Source organism: Labrus mixtus, chromosome 16, assembly GCF_963584025.1.
Source record: "Labrus mixtus chromosome 16, fLabMix1.1, whole genome shotgun sequence".
Lineage (NCBI taxonomy): Eukaryota > Metazoa > Chordata > Actinopteri > Labriformes > Labridae > Labrus > Labrus mixtus.
The window spans coordinates 21,069,975-21,085,084 of NC_083627.1; the positions used below are offsets into that span (position 1 = coordinate 21,069,975).

Sequence of the window (15,110 nt, forward strand, 5' to 3'; positions counted from 1 at the left end):
GAGGTGGGGGTTGAGTGTGTGAAGAGGAGGAGGAGGAGGAGGAGGAGGAGGAGGTGAGAGCTACAGAGTGACACTCTGTTAACTCTGGCTTAATGAAGGTCTTAATTATGGAGCTGGTGACATTTCAGCCAGTCACTGATCCCGTGTCACTGATTGATCTGCTGTGATCGGTCACCAGGAGACATTATTGATCAAAGTTTGCGTTCACGCTCCGCATGGCAGGAGCCGCATGCACAAACACCGACCCGTCTCCACAACCGAAAACACCTGCTGCAAAGAGAGGAACCCTGCGTCTCCTCTCTGAGAGCAGCCGATTGATTGACCAATTAAAAGAAACCATGGAGGAGCTGGAGGGGGCAAAGTCTCAAAACCATCATCCAATCAGTCAGGCAGATCTGCCCTCCTTCTCCCACACTCACAGAATAGTAATTATTGTTTCAATTGTAGCTCACCATCATCCTGACAGGTCCGACACACTACAATCCATCTGATGTTTGGAGCTTTAAATAAAAGAACTCACTTCAATATCACAGGAAGGGTCCATATAATGTATGACGTCGGCCTTTTACTGCTATATAACTCACTTCTTATGCCACATGCACTCACAAACCGACCGAGCCGACATATTATAGCAACCTGTGTAGAATGCAATATTTCATATATAGTATATTCTCATGCTTCGTATTGAGATCAAATCCATATTCTTACTATTTAGGCTAACTGTTGAATTATTCCTTCTCGTTATACATTTGTTTTAACATTTATATTTGTACTTGTGTGTATGTTAAACTCTTGATAGGATATTTTGAGTCAAATCTTGACCTCCCATTATGTGTCTACTTTTTATGTACTTGTGTGTTTTGTCGCTTTTTGTCACCTCAGAATTAAAGTCAGGATACTCATAAGATGTTATATGTACTTTTCATTCAAAAGCACATTCCATATTTTAAGAATAAATGTTTCAGGAGTTGGGCTGAAATCGTTTTTTTAAAGTAAAAATGTTTTATAAATGTGTACATGGACGCATAAAATCAAGCCTGATGGATGCAGCCTTTTTCTTCTTTTACTGATGGCAGACGGTGAATTGAAAACATTATACAAGATGTCATATCACAGGGTTTGAGATGCTGCATTGGTCAAATTTTCTAATGTAAGTATATAAAAAAAACATTTTGTGTGGGATCACTTCTTCCAAAACTAGTATACACCAAAACTCTGTTTTCTAAAACCTGTAAGAAATAAACTACAGTTAATTTGCTTCTTTGCTAAAGTGCTCATGATGGATAAGCCGGGTCTTTGTAATATAACAAAGAGTAAGGTCTTTTACCTGCTTTTTGTAAAGTGTCTCCAGATAACACTTGTTATGAGTTGACGCTATACAAATAAAAATTGATTGATTGATTTGATAATAGGAACATGTTTCTGTTTCCTCGTGGAGTTTACTGAGCTGTGTGCACGCTATACAACGATTGCACAATAGATACAGAGAAATACAAAATGTTCTGAACGTCTTTAGTACAGCCAGACTCAGAAGACAATAAAGGTCAGCTGTTTTTCTACCACAGAGATAAATGGTTACTCCTTTAGTGAAATATCATGGGGAATCAAAGCTGAAGCTACAACCTCATCACAGTGTTTTAATGTGACATGTATGACTGATACCATGTTTGAGTGACGCCTGGCTCATATTTCAGAGCAGGAAGACAAACAGTGCAGGCAGAGGTGGTGCTGGAGATAAGGAGGAGCGCAGCAGATGGCTCAGGAGATTGGAATTAGAATACACAAGAGGGGGGGAAAAAAACAGCGAGAAGTGGAGGCCATCAAGGCTGCGCCACTTCACATCGGCACGGCAACCGGCCCCTGTCGCTGTGACGAAGGCCTTCGCTCGGCATGGCCATTGTCATGGCAACCACAATGATGAGGAACCGCACATCAGGTAAACAAGGTTGCACTGAACGACACACCGAAGAGACGAGGGGGGTGGGGGGGGTTAAAAATTAGGAGGACAAAGGGTGCTTTTAAGGTTGAGAGGGAGACAGATAGAAGGATAAGAAAGGTGAGGAAGAGGAGGAGGAGGAGGAAGAGGAGGAGGAAGAAGAGGAGGAGGAGAAGAAGAAGAGGGAGGGGAAAAGAAGGATGATGGAGGTAGCATTTGTGCCTGTTGAATGCTGGCGCTGCCTTGAGAGCAGATGCAGAAGCAGAGAGAAAAATATCTCCCTCTAAGCCTGAACCACTAACATATACACACTTTACTGTAATTTGCTCGCTCTCTCTCTCTCTCCCTCCCCCTCCTCCTGTTGCTCCCCTACCCTTCCCTTTTCTCTCTGAGGCTTGTTTACAAAAACAGTCCCATACTGTGCACAGACAACAGGACACAAACCTGCCTGTCTGATCAACAGCACAAATGTGTTTTTACTATTTCATTTATTTTTCTCTCCTTTGCTCTTCGTCTGAAACCACACGACCATAGACGTGCACATACGATCCGCTACAACGACAGCTACACACACACATTTGTTGTTCACACGGACACACATGATCGTTCTGTCCCCTGTTGGTCAAAGCAACATCCACACATAATCTTTCAGCTGTGACTCCACGGGGGGATTTCACCAGGATTATGAGATATTAAATCCATAGATTATCCAATCAAATCACAGCTCGACCCCTTTCGCTATAAAGCTTGACCCTCCCTCTTCTGAATAAACATCAATATCTATACACACACACACACAGAGGAGCGGCACCCACCCTGATGTATGTAACATTCTCATTTAATAAACAGAAGATGGGATTTTAAATAGAGGATCGTTTACATTTTGAGTGAGTGAAGCGTACGGATGATGATGTTTTTTTCTCGCCTTTCTTTTGTGGCCAGCAGAGCAGATGATAATCTCTGTACTCGCGGCTCAAAGCAGCCGATGTTGTTAAATCTATATAGATTCAGGCTTTGTATGTGTGTGTGTGTGTGTGTGTGTGTGTGTGTGTGTGTTGGTGTGTGTTTGTGACACATTTCTGTCCCCTGTTTTACTCTTCAATCTCAATCCTTTCTGCTCGTCCGCCCTGAAAAGCAGCCACTCTGAATGGTAAATATATCTGCACAGACCATCTCCCCTGCTCTTTCAAGAACATTTACAGCAGGGAGTTGTGTGTGTGTGTGTGTGTGTGTGTGTGTGTAAGGGAGGGAGGGAGAGGGTGGGGGGGGGGGTGGGGGGGGGGTGTTGGTGGGTGGGGCGGGTGGGGTGTTAGAAGGGGGTTGAGGGAGAAGTGGGGGCACAAAGACAATTTTCCCTTCTCCGCCCTCCCCTCCGCTCCATCACACAGCGCTGGTCACTGCATCGTGCCGGTCGCCTAGCAACCCGGCATCCCTGGTCCCCGCCGTCTCCAGGCAACGAGACCTGCGACCGTAATCAACCTGCCACCTCCCTCCTCCTCCTCCTCCTCCCTGCTTCCTCCCCTCCCTCTCTTTCCCTCTCTGTCTCTGCTCCTCGCCTGTCTTTGCTGCTTTTTCAGCTCCCTCGCTCCTCCATCAACCTTCTCCTCGTTGAAAATGCACCTTAAACACTGAGAAAACTTTCACTTTCACCCCGGGGGAAGAACAAAAAAAAAAAAACGTGGGTGTGACTCAGAAAAGAAGAAAAATACGAGATTAAACGACGCAGATGTTGGTGAGCGTGCAAAATAGAGTCAGAACAAAAGCCACAGAGATGCACAGATTAATGTTTTCCGATTCACGCACAGATACACACATACACACACACACACACACACACACACACACACACACACACACACACACATACATGAGCGAACAGGCGCACAAAAGCATCGTAGAGAGAAACTCTGCTTTCTCCTTAAATCCAGCTGGTCACTAAATCAATCCAACACAAAGAGACTGACAGAGCAACACTTGTACTGTTCAATAAGATTTCATCAATAACCCGGCCGTCAGTGTCTAAGCTGCTGCCCGGGACTGCTCGTCTGTCAGAAGTCAAACTGATATGAAATCTGACATTTAGCCACCTTTTCCTCACGTGTCAACAGAAAACCTTCAAAGTGAACGTCAAAGAGAGAATGTGTAACAACACACAAGTTGACTCTCCATTGTTTTGACTCTTCTGACTGTTAAATATTCATGTCGAGTTTTGTTTGACTCGATTCAGTGGAGCAAGAGGGGGAAAGAAGTGAATCACAGAAACCATTCTTCATGTGGGTGTGTGTGTGTTTGTGTGTGTGTGTGTGCGTGTGTGTGTGTGTGCGTGTGTGTGAGTGTACAGTTACTTTGCTTTTTTTTCATTATTGACTTTTTTAGACTCAAGCCTGTTTTTTTTATGCGCTTTGACTCCCTCGGCGTTCAAAGAGCCCGATGAGTTTGGTGACATCAGCCTCTTTCCACTTTTGTGGAAACAGACTGATGTCACGTGTGTGTGTGTGTGTGTGTGTGTGTGTGTTTGCCTTCCACTTACACACACACACTCAAACACACATACGTTCCCCTGCCCCCCAAAAACACACCAGTTCTCCCTGACAGATGTCTGTGTTTAAGCTGATAAACACACGGCCTCAATACACCTCCAGCCCCTCTCCACCCACTCTTCATTATGTCAAACTTTCATTCATCTCCTCCGCCCCTCCCCCCGCACTCCCCCCCCCCCCCCCCCCCTCCCCTTAGCCCCCACTTTAATTTATCCAATTTCTCTGTAGTTCACACCCATTTACCTCCTCTATAAATCCAATCTGCATTCATCATCCCAGTGGCCCCACAGTGACGTAGAGAGAATGGGATGTTTTTTGGTGCATCATCATCCAGCATTGATATGCATGTGTATGTAAATGAATGAACGCATGAACGCACACTTTACTAAAGATAGATTCATCAATTGAACACACTCGCTCTGAGGCACGCTAATTGCTGCCATCATCATCCCCGAGACTTACAGACATGGAGCTATGGGGGGAGGGGGTGGGGGGGGGGGGGGGGGGGGGTATACGCGTGTGTTTGGTGTGTTTTTAGACTGTGTGAGTTTCTGCCTTGTTGCTCTTAAATGTCAGTTTCTTCACATTTTCTTCTCAACATGTTTGGGAGCTTCTGTGAACCAAATCCCAGCACCAGCTTTGTGTGTTTTTTTTCTCCACATTTCCTGCCTTTTCACTAAGTGAATTTCACTTTCTGCCTAATTGTGTGTGCTTGCTTCAGTTACTACAATTCAGAAGATTAAAAAGGTCTACAGCGCTGACAGGTAGACTGAAGAGTAAAAACACCCTGTGATATGTTTCACATGATAATGTAAAGCATGTTTAAGAGCCTCAGTGAACCGCATCTTACCATCAATATTGTGTTTTTGTTTTTGTTTTTAGAGCCTTGTTGTACATGAAATGTCTGTTTCTACCTGTTTATCATTGTGGACTTTTCAAAAAGAGACAACAATGTGAAGATTCAACAGTGCTAACAGGTATTTAAAAGAGCTTTATGTCTCACATGTTGAGCGTGTTTAGAGCCTCAGTGAACTAAATCTGTTTCCACTTTGTGTTTTTGTCATTTTTCTTTTTTAATATCATTGTCTCCATATTTATCATCGTTGGCCATCCAAACAGAGTCAACATGTCTGCCCTGCTGGCATGTTTTTAAAAGACTTTCAACACCCATGAAATATCATGCAGGTTTATGTTCAGCAGGGACTTTGTCATATTTCTTTAATTTGCACTTTAAATGTCATTTTCACATATTTATATGTGCTTTATGAAAGAGACTAACATTTTAAACATTATACATCTAAACTGCTAACAAGTTTATAAAAGAGGTTTAATATCTCACCTGCTCATTTCAAGCATGTTTTAAGGCCTCAATGAACCAAATCTGATTGGTGGTTTTGTCAACTTAACTATCGTTTAATTTATTTTCTACAAAAAGGGGGAATAAAAAGTTAAAGATGAACTGTGTCTACCAGGCTGACTGGAAAATATGACAATGTAAAACATCTCACATGTTCAGAGTCAGCATGTTTAAGAGTCTCAGTGAACAGAATCTTAGCATCAACTTAATGTCTTTTTATGTGTTTTGTTTTTGTCACATTGCTTGTAACATTTTACGTTAAATGGGGTTTTACATTTTCATCCATGTGTGCTTTAAAAAAAAGAGACTAAGAGGAAAGATTATGTTACATACAACAGATTCATGTTCGACTTGTTTTAAATCCTCAGTGAACAAAATCTGAGCACTTACTTTGATCTTTTGTCACATTTTTTGCAGTAAATTTGAGATTTTTGCTTTGAAAAAAGTGAAATATTGAGTCCATGTTAAGGGATAACAGGTATATAGTACATTGTTTAGACCCCCAAATAAGTCCCATGCTTCTGTTCAGCATGCTTTACATGCTGCCTGGTAGAAAAGAAAGAGTGTTAATTGTCTCACATGTTTAGCCTGTTTGAGCGCCTCAGTCAACAAAATCTCATCATCTTCTTTATGTTTTTCACACATTAAATGTTGTTTTAGGCATGTTTCTGTTCTTAAATACGAGAGACTTAGATGTTTAAGTCTACAGTTTATAATAGAGTGTAAACTCCCTGAAAGTATTCATGGTGCATGTGTTTCTACAGCAGTACAGCAGCTCAGACATTAAGGGCACAACATCGTGGCACTTCAACTTCCTATCTCATATCCTGCCTAAAAAGCCAGAGCTAAATTTAGCGTATGCATTTATTTCAGACTATTGATAAAACCCCTGTGTCTGCTCCGTCTGAGTCCTTATGGCTGAGTAAATGTCAGGCTTAGTCAGATGTTCCACTCAAAGAGGGCTCTTTCCTCTCGTATGGGCAGCTTAAACACAGAAGGCCTTGCAGCTCAGATTTTACTCACACACACACACACACACACACACACACACACACACACACACACACACACACACACACACACACACACATACACACGGCAGATAGTGAATGAAGAAACCTGAGAGAAGCGGATAATAAAACCAACAACTTCCACCCATCCATCCATGCTCCCATATCTTTGGATGTGTACTCTCCACGGAGAAACACAAAAGCAAACAGACACACACACGCACGCACGCACGCACACACGCACACACACACACACACACACACACACACACACACACACACACACAGCCTTCAATAAACGGTGTTAGTGCGAACACCTGCCCTCCCTTCCCCCGCTGCTCATGCTAATATACACCAAACACACACAGCTACATGCTCACTGGGGCACAGTTGCACTATTTATTGCATTTGAAATTAACGATGAGGCATTGTGGAAAATATTAACTTGAGTGAGTGTGTGAGTCTTTTGTAAGGCAGGATCAAGCTGGGGCAGTGTTTCCCAAGCTTTGTTCCCCCCCCCCAGTTGTATCTTAGACAAGCTTGGACCCCCAAGGACCCCATCAAAAAAAACTTTAAATTAACATAAACAATAAACGTTTCCATTGATAAAATCCCAACAGAATAAGTCTACACACACTTTTTCTTACCATTTGTATAAACTATCCAGTAGTGTCCTCTCATTTAATTTTGACAACCTCAGAGCAGACAAAGCCCAGCACCCACCCCGGAGATCTTTGGGGGGCCCATGAGCTAGGGGACAGAAATCAACTACCTTTTCCCTTTTTGATCATATAAATGTTTTACAATTATCTTAATTTGGCCAATTTGGTTTTTCAAACAGAATAAAATGAACAGATAGAAACAGCTTTCAAGTTTTTACTCTTACTTCAAGTCTGTTAGCGGCTTGTTAGCTTAGCTACGTTTAGGAAACAGCTAGCATGTTTCTTACACAACAGAAGCCCTAAGCGAACATTCATCCAACCATTGTATTTAACTGTTTTTCCAGGATAATGAGGACATTTTGGTTGTTCTCTTAATCTCCACGTATTTATCTAGTTATGTCGATAACAACGTTGGTTTTTCCAAGATAACAAGTTCATTTCTCGAAACTTGAGAAAACAGTTAAAATTGACCCGTTAGCCTATCACAGAAAAACATATTAAACACATTTAGTTGTAATACTGAGATAACAAAAAATGTAGTTTAATAAAATGTATTGATGCATGTCCACTCGGGCTTCTTTATTAGACATATAAAGGTTTACTTGTTAATAAGTGATGAAAAGTGAAAAGGTTAAAGTGGTGGAACGCTGGTGGACTAGCAACTGGCAGTGGCTTTACATATATGTGCAAGACAGACATGAATTAATTTAATTGGAATTATTGTTTTCCTGTAAAACTCTGCAGGTAAACAACATTACCAAAATGTTGAATCAACTAAATCATTTTTTTAAGATCATCAGTTGATTTTTTGGTCCCTTAAAATGCCAGAAAAATTGCCAAAAAAGGCCCATCACAAGTTTAGGGACGTTATTGTGTTGTCTTATAACATCTATCAGTCCATAGCCAAAAAATTATCAGATCAAGGCATCAAAAACCAAGGATATGTGAAAACATTTAGCTCTTAAAAATCTGCATTTTTACTCAGAAAGTTTTTGCTAATTTTCTAAGAGGTTACATTAAAACTATTTTTCCATATTTTAATTGGACATCCACAGGAAACCTCCCTCTGCTGTGTTGCTCTGGCTTTATTTAATGCTTTGATATGGTTGAATATCCATTCTTGGATGCAAAATCCCCCTGAAGAAGGCCTTTATTGCTGCTACGCATTGATTGTTTCAACATGATTTGTCTACTTTTTTTGTTATTTCACAAACAACTAGCCAAGTGAATAAAGGTTTTTCCCCTTCTCCGGAAGCGTGCGTGCCTTGTTTTTTCCCCTTTTTGAAATACGTCTGAGTATCTGAGTCACACCGAACACTGTAAAAAACACATGAATCATCTACCTGTTACATCCTTCTCCCTCATCGTTTCATTTTCAGAGCGTAGTATAATGAGCTTATTTGCAGTAAATGTGAAAGCTGAGATAAGTTATTAACGCAGGAAATAGTCAGTTGTTCATCCTTGCCACTGACGCCGCTGCTGCTGAAAGAACAAAAGATGTTTCACCCGGGATACCACAGAGAAGAACATCATGTACCAAACTCAGATGGATAGAAATACGGTATAGAAAAATAGGGAAACAGTTATTTTTGATGAATTCTGGAAGTACATGCTGATTCACTCCTTTTTGACAATGGTAAATCATGACAGGTCTGCTGCTCTTGAACAGCCAAAAGCAACACCATTCAGCCCACAGGAAGTTATTTATTTATAGCTGGTGGAATATAGGTTAGTTTTTGGGAGTTTGGTGTGTAAAATGGCTTCTCTAATGTGGCTTAGTGGACGTTATTGTCTGTGCGTGGCTCACAATACCCGACTTGGCCAGACAAACAGGCCAGAGATAAAGAGATAAGAACAAGAGTACAAGATGTCCGAGAAGGGTTGAACCAGAGTACGAGCTCAGGAGTGATTCTTTTTTTCTCTTCCCAATCCTCCATTTCCACACTTCTTCTCACAGTGGATCTGGATTATTGCGACACCATTCTCTCACTTTCTGTCCTCGCTAAGCTGAATGTGCTTTTTGACACTCTTCCTCCCCCTCTCACTTTAGAGACGGACTCTCTCACCTGAAATTAAACACAAGGCCAGGTGCCACTCTCAAACAACCATCTGTTCGTCCCTGCCTGACTTCTTTCTCCATTTTGTTCTTTTCTTTTCTTTTTCCATTGTCAGCACAGAGAATGAGATAATAGCGAGGAGAAGCCTTAAGAACAACTCTTACTTTCCAGAGAGGTGAAATGCTAAAAAAAAAAAAAAAAAAAAAAAAGACGAAGCAGCGACTAGCGTTAATGACATCATTCAGCTTTCTCTTCTTTCAGGTGTGCTTTCATTCTCTCCCCTCAGTCCTATAATTGCTTTCATGTTATTTCTTTTGTATCGCCTCAGCCATGAGATGCCAAAGTTAATTATTCTTTGGCAGTGCAGGTGCAATTAGATGACAATTACACCACAGCTGGTAGCAGGGGTGGAGAGCAGTTCTTGTCCGTGTGGGCGTGAACCGAGATAATAAGATGGCTTTCGTCTTTTGGAGAGGGAGGGGGGGCAGGGCCGGGAAGGATTCAGGAAGCACCGAGGTGGGGTGGGGGGGGGTTGGGTTAGCTTGGTCCTCACGGCTTAGAGGTAAGAGCTTGTGAGAACAGGAGCCACGGGGGTAGAAACACAAGGGGAGAAGGGGGCTTTAGCCATGGGGGCATCGGGCCCTGCTGATCCGCTCCGAGAGGTCAAGAAGGTCGCGCTACTGTCATGCTAACAATTGGATTTCTTTTGTTGCCACCCTAATACCAGTCTGCTCCATCAAAACTGACCCCACGTCCAGCAGAAACCCCCCACTTGCCTTTACAATCGTTCTAGTGCTGAATAATCAATAACCTGGTCTTCAACTATTCTGTTAACGAGGTTCAAACTAAAATCACTCGCTGTAGCCAACTACTCGCTTGTGCCGTCAACTGAGGGTTTCAACGAAGGATCTTTTCTTTAACCAGTGAATTTTGTTGTCTATAAAATTCTGAGAAAAGTAGATGAGTCCAAGTTGACATCAAATGTAATCATATGTACAACAAACTACCTAAAACCTCACAGAATACAGACCAACGATCATCATTTTTTGAAGAGCTGGAGTGGGAGAACGTTTTTTGTGTTTTTGCTTGAAAATTAAATTAATGAAATGCAACACAAAGGAATGGTGCTTGTGTCTGCTCAGGGGTTTCAACAAAGGACTGTTTTCTTCAGTTAATGAACAGAGTTGTCTAAAAAATGTCGTAAAAATGTGCACGAGTCCGAGTTTAGTCCATTACATTTCTTGTGACAAAGACTAAGAAACGCATGAAAATCTCAGGTCTTGAGATGTCTAAACTGAAGAATCAACTCTAGTGTAAAACATTATTCTTATCCCAGTTAGACTGATTGAAGGGCAAAATATCACCCCAAAAAACAAAAAAAAACACAGCCAGTGTGAAGTTGGTTTTCTTAGTCTTGTATGATATTAATTTACCTACCTTTGGTACCTTTGTTAGTTGGTGCTAGTATACTACAATGGGCCTATTTTGGCTATTTTTTACATTAATTAAGACAAAAAGATGTATTGATAGAAAGATATTAAACAATATAGAAATAAAATCCTAAGGCACAGACATTCATGACCTTCTTCACTCCTCCCTCAAAAACTCTGGTCACGAGCTGCCATTCACCAATGATGAATGATAAGTAGATTTCACCAAAAATAACCAAAAGGAAACAGGGGTAAAGCCTTGTTAGTAAAAGAGGAAGCAGCAGCGAGGCTGGGAGCACACTCTGTCTCAGTAATTCCTCGCCTTGTCGCCTTGTCTCTCATATAGCGGGTTATTATAGAGACGTGGCTGTCATGTCATATATAGCCCTGGAAATGTCATTTGGCAGCACACCTGCTGCCTGGCTATGCTAATAAAGCTAGGTTTAACTTTGATTAGAATTCAGAGGGAGAGATGGATGGAGAGAGGGGAGGGGGGGAGAGAAAGAGAGACAGAAGGAGAGATGGAGAGAGGGAAAGAAACATCAGAGAGAATAAGAACTAGCAAAGTCACTCCAGCAGCGAGCCTCATAGCTGTCTGTTTGGACCCGTGACATGTTGCAGGATGACTCATGCCTTCACTGGATGGATATGTCTGGATGCATCACATATGAAACATAAGAGGGAGAGCAGCCTCTGACCTTTATTCCAGCGTATCAGCTGAAGGGGGGAGTCAGGCCCGCTTGTCAAACTCGGTTTAATTTTCTTGTGTCACTGCGTGTTCCCGTGCGCTCAGATAGCCTAGCATGCCAGTTATTCTGCTCCTGTTGTGTATATATAGAATATGAGCAAAAACCCAGCAACACACTCACCCCTGGTAGCGTCTTCTGCTCGTGCAGTGCATTCTGGGCTTTGAGGGCAGATTCACGTGCACAATATGTCAGGAAGGCACATCCTGGAGGCAAACAGTAGAAATTAGCTCTGAACAATATGAGAATGTGAAATCATGTTTATGTGCGATAAATGAACAAAAATTTAAAGCGTACATATATGCTATAACTCAGATTTCTTTGGCTATCTACTGTTCTTCATGTTATACACCATCCCTGTGTTTGCAACATATCCCTCCTCAGTCAAGAATAAATTCAATAAGCTTTTTTTTTAACCACTAAATTGGCAACATTTAATCTGAGGTTCGCTGGCAGCACGCTTATTAAGCTTCACCTGACTGCATCAAAATGATATCAAATGACAATTAAACCCAGGCCTCCATCCAATAGGTAAAGAGAACACATAATGAGTAATAGAAAAAAAAGCACTGCCTGTTTACATGTTTTTCTTATTGATTGCAATAAATCCAGACGTTTGGCATCTTTTGCAAAAGCTCATAACGATGAAATTGAGACTTATAACTCAGCCCTCGTAGAAATTCAACAAACTATGAGTCTGTTTTAAATGTTAGATTTATATTCTTTAATACTGTCAGATTGGCAGTACTAGGTTATGTTTTAATAATCTTAATTGGCCATGTGCCCTGAGTGCCTGCAGGCAGAAAAATGCTTCTGGAGGTTATTGTCCCAGTACAAATTTGCTGTTTGATGTATGTGTTTTATTTAACAGTTTTTAGGTCAGCGTATGTTCAAAGTTTCCAAATCACACCTCACATGTTGCCAGGTGTTTTAATCTGCTTGAAACAGAACACACAATCAAAACCAGTGAGGAACCATGATATTGGTAAGATCTCCTTCCCTGAAGCAGCAGTGGGGCTCTGTGGGATTAATAACTCATAATACCTGGAGATTGCTCAGACACAAGCAGTCTGAGTGAGTATTTAATATCACGCTGGTCAAACTAAATGTATGCAATCCCACATAATAGAGAAAGGGCTTCATTAACCTTTTGGGCTCCTGCGAGTCATGAATATGTAAATGTATGCAGAATAGGTGTTATAGGTGTTAGCGGACTGATAGCACCTGGCCTATACGTCTCCCAAATGACGGCTGGTTTATAAAAGCCTTTTGTTTTCTGCACTCAGATTTGCATTAGAAATGACAGAGAGGATCATGGTTGAGCTCAGATCTCTTTAAAAGCAGCTTCAGCCCATCTGTCAAACAGGAATCTGAATGTGCAGAGACTTCACTTCCCAAAAATGGAAAGCATGTTTTCGCTGTTTGATGAACAGTGGTAGTGGTGGGTGACACTGACACCACGCGTTGACGATATCACCACAGGAGATCAATTATGAGCTGACAAAATACTTATGGTGAGATTGATCTTACAACAACTGCTTTTTGGTCATGGCAATTTGCTGGAAAGCTGAATGTGCTCTGCAACATTTGACTCTAAAATAAGATTTATACACTTTTTAGTTATACCGTTACAAAATTGCAAATCAATAATTACAGTTCTGTACAAGCTGGCTTTTTGACCGGTAGACAGAATCCCTTCTCTTTCTGGAAAGTACAGAACACCAAATAGTGAATGGCTTAAAACAAATATTTTATATAACTTATATATGCTTTAATTCTGAATTTAAGTACACATATGTTATAAATGTATATGCTACAACGAGCTCCCTATTTATTTATTTGAATTAAAGCTCCTGTGAGGGACTTTCAGTTTGACTGTTTTTGGCGCCCCCTGTGGATAAAGTGGTTCCTGTTGTCTCTTTGCTGGTTTGTCCTGCATATGAGCGAGTAGTATTATCCCATCCCGTAACTATTTTAACGCTCAGATGTTTCCACAGGGTGAAGCTACTTACTTCACATGACACCCGACCTGGGGCAGGGGGCTTAGATTTAAAAAAAATAACTCATGAAGAAATCATGAACGTTGTCGCTGATGGTCAGTTTGATTTTGTGGGTCAAATAGAGGCTTCAATTTTGAATTTATACTTTGTGTCATAACTAGTTAAAACTCATCACAGGAGTTTAAAATAGTGAATGATTTTGTGGAACTACGCCCTGTAGTCTCATTCAATATACGTCACTAATATGGCCACCTTGGTACATTTCATCTGATTCTCACAGCAACAGTCAAAAAGGCATTAAAAGAGGTTCCATAAGATCCTTTTACTCAACAGGTTTAAATTATCTTTCACATTGACATTCTGCATTCATGGCACAATGGGACAATCATACAAATTATATCGGTATTATGGTCCCAAAAAGGGGGCGGGACTTTGCCTCTCCATTGTAGTTTTCAGAAGCGGGTATAATGGGAAACCTCCCAGAATGCACTGGGGGTCTCATGGACATTATACCCAGCTTTATTTTTCTGTACTTCCTACTGTTTTTAGATTTCAATCAGCATTAAGCTCCCGGGTGTGAGTGTGTATCGATTATGGTTCAAGAGTGCTTCAGCCATTAATCTAAGAATCTCCTCTTCTTGTCCTCGGTCAGGACACTGAACTTTAGAATGATTTTAATGAGACATTTGGTGTTAGCCGATGTGAAAAGAAAATGCATTACCTTTTAGAATTTTAATAAAGAACAGTTTGACAAATTCTAATCAAGTAATTTGCTTTGAATTAAAACAAACGTTTCGGTGAGGTGGATGGCATAAAGTTGATTCAACCTGAAAACATTAAGTATGCTTATATTTCATTTGATATGAGTCAAGGTTGAATCATTTTAGTCTTTCAATGAAAGACGAGGACATAAACTTTACTACCAGTTGTGAATCAGACTTCAGTCTAAGATTAAGGCAGCTGAACTTCAGGCTTTAAGGCTTTAAAGAGGCTCCAGTGGGACAACAGCAAATTGAGGAATAGTTTAAACTCACACATGTTCAGGGAGAATCAAATCTTGTCTGAAGGACATTATGAAAAGTTAGAGTATTTTTGACCTCCCTGAGACAAAAAGCACATCACATAGTCCTCGGCCCTCACCTTTATGCATCCCTGTGTATTTGTCCTTTATCACCGTCAGCTCGTAGATCTTTCCAAACTGCTCGAAGATGGGCTTCAGGTCCTTCTCCTCCAGGTTTCGGGGTATTTGCCCGATGAAGAGCTTGATTGCGTCAGGCTCCTTCATTGAGAAGTCTGGAGAGGAATAAAAACACACACACACACACACACACACACACACACTGAGTGGAGGAGGCGGTCAGGAGGAGCAGAC

At 41.3% G+C, this 15,110-nt stretch overlaps 1 protein-coding gene across 6 annotated transcripts in view; it reads right to left on the reverse strand.

Moving 5' to 3' along the window:
• The window catches only part of celf3a (cugbp, Elav-like family member 3a), a 30,695-nt gene that overhangs the window by 14,318 nt on the left and 1,267 nt on the right, over positions 1–15,110 (reverse strand). For all 6 annotated transcript variants that reach the window (XR_009676199.1, XM_061060370.1, XM_061060368.1 and 3 more), the window contains 2 exons: positions 14,879–15,031; positions 11,862–11,944 (listed from right to left, as the gene is read on the reverse strand). Coding sequence is in view for 5 of the 6 variants with exons in the window: in XM_061060370.1 (XP_060916353.1) it covers positions 11,862–11,944; positions 14,879–15,023 (228 nt within the window). In the remaining variant the exon portion in view is untranslated. The remainder of the gene's footprint in view (positions 1–11,861; positions 11,945–14,878; positions 15,032–15,110) is intronic.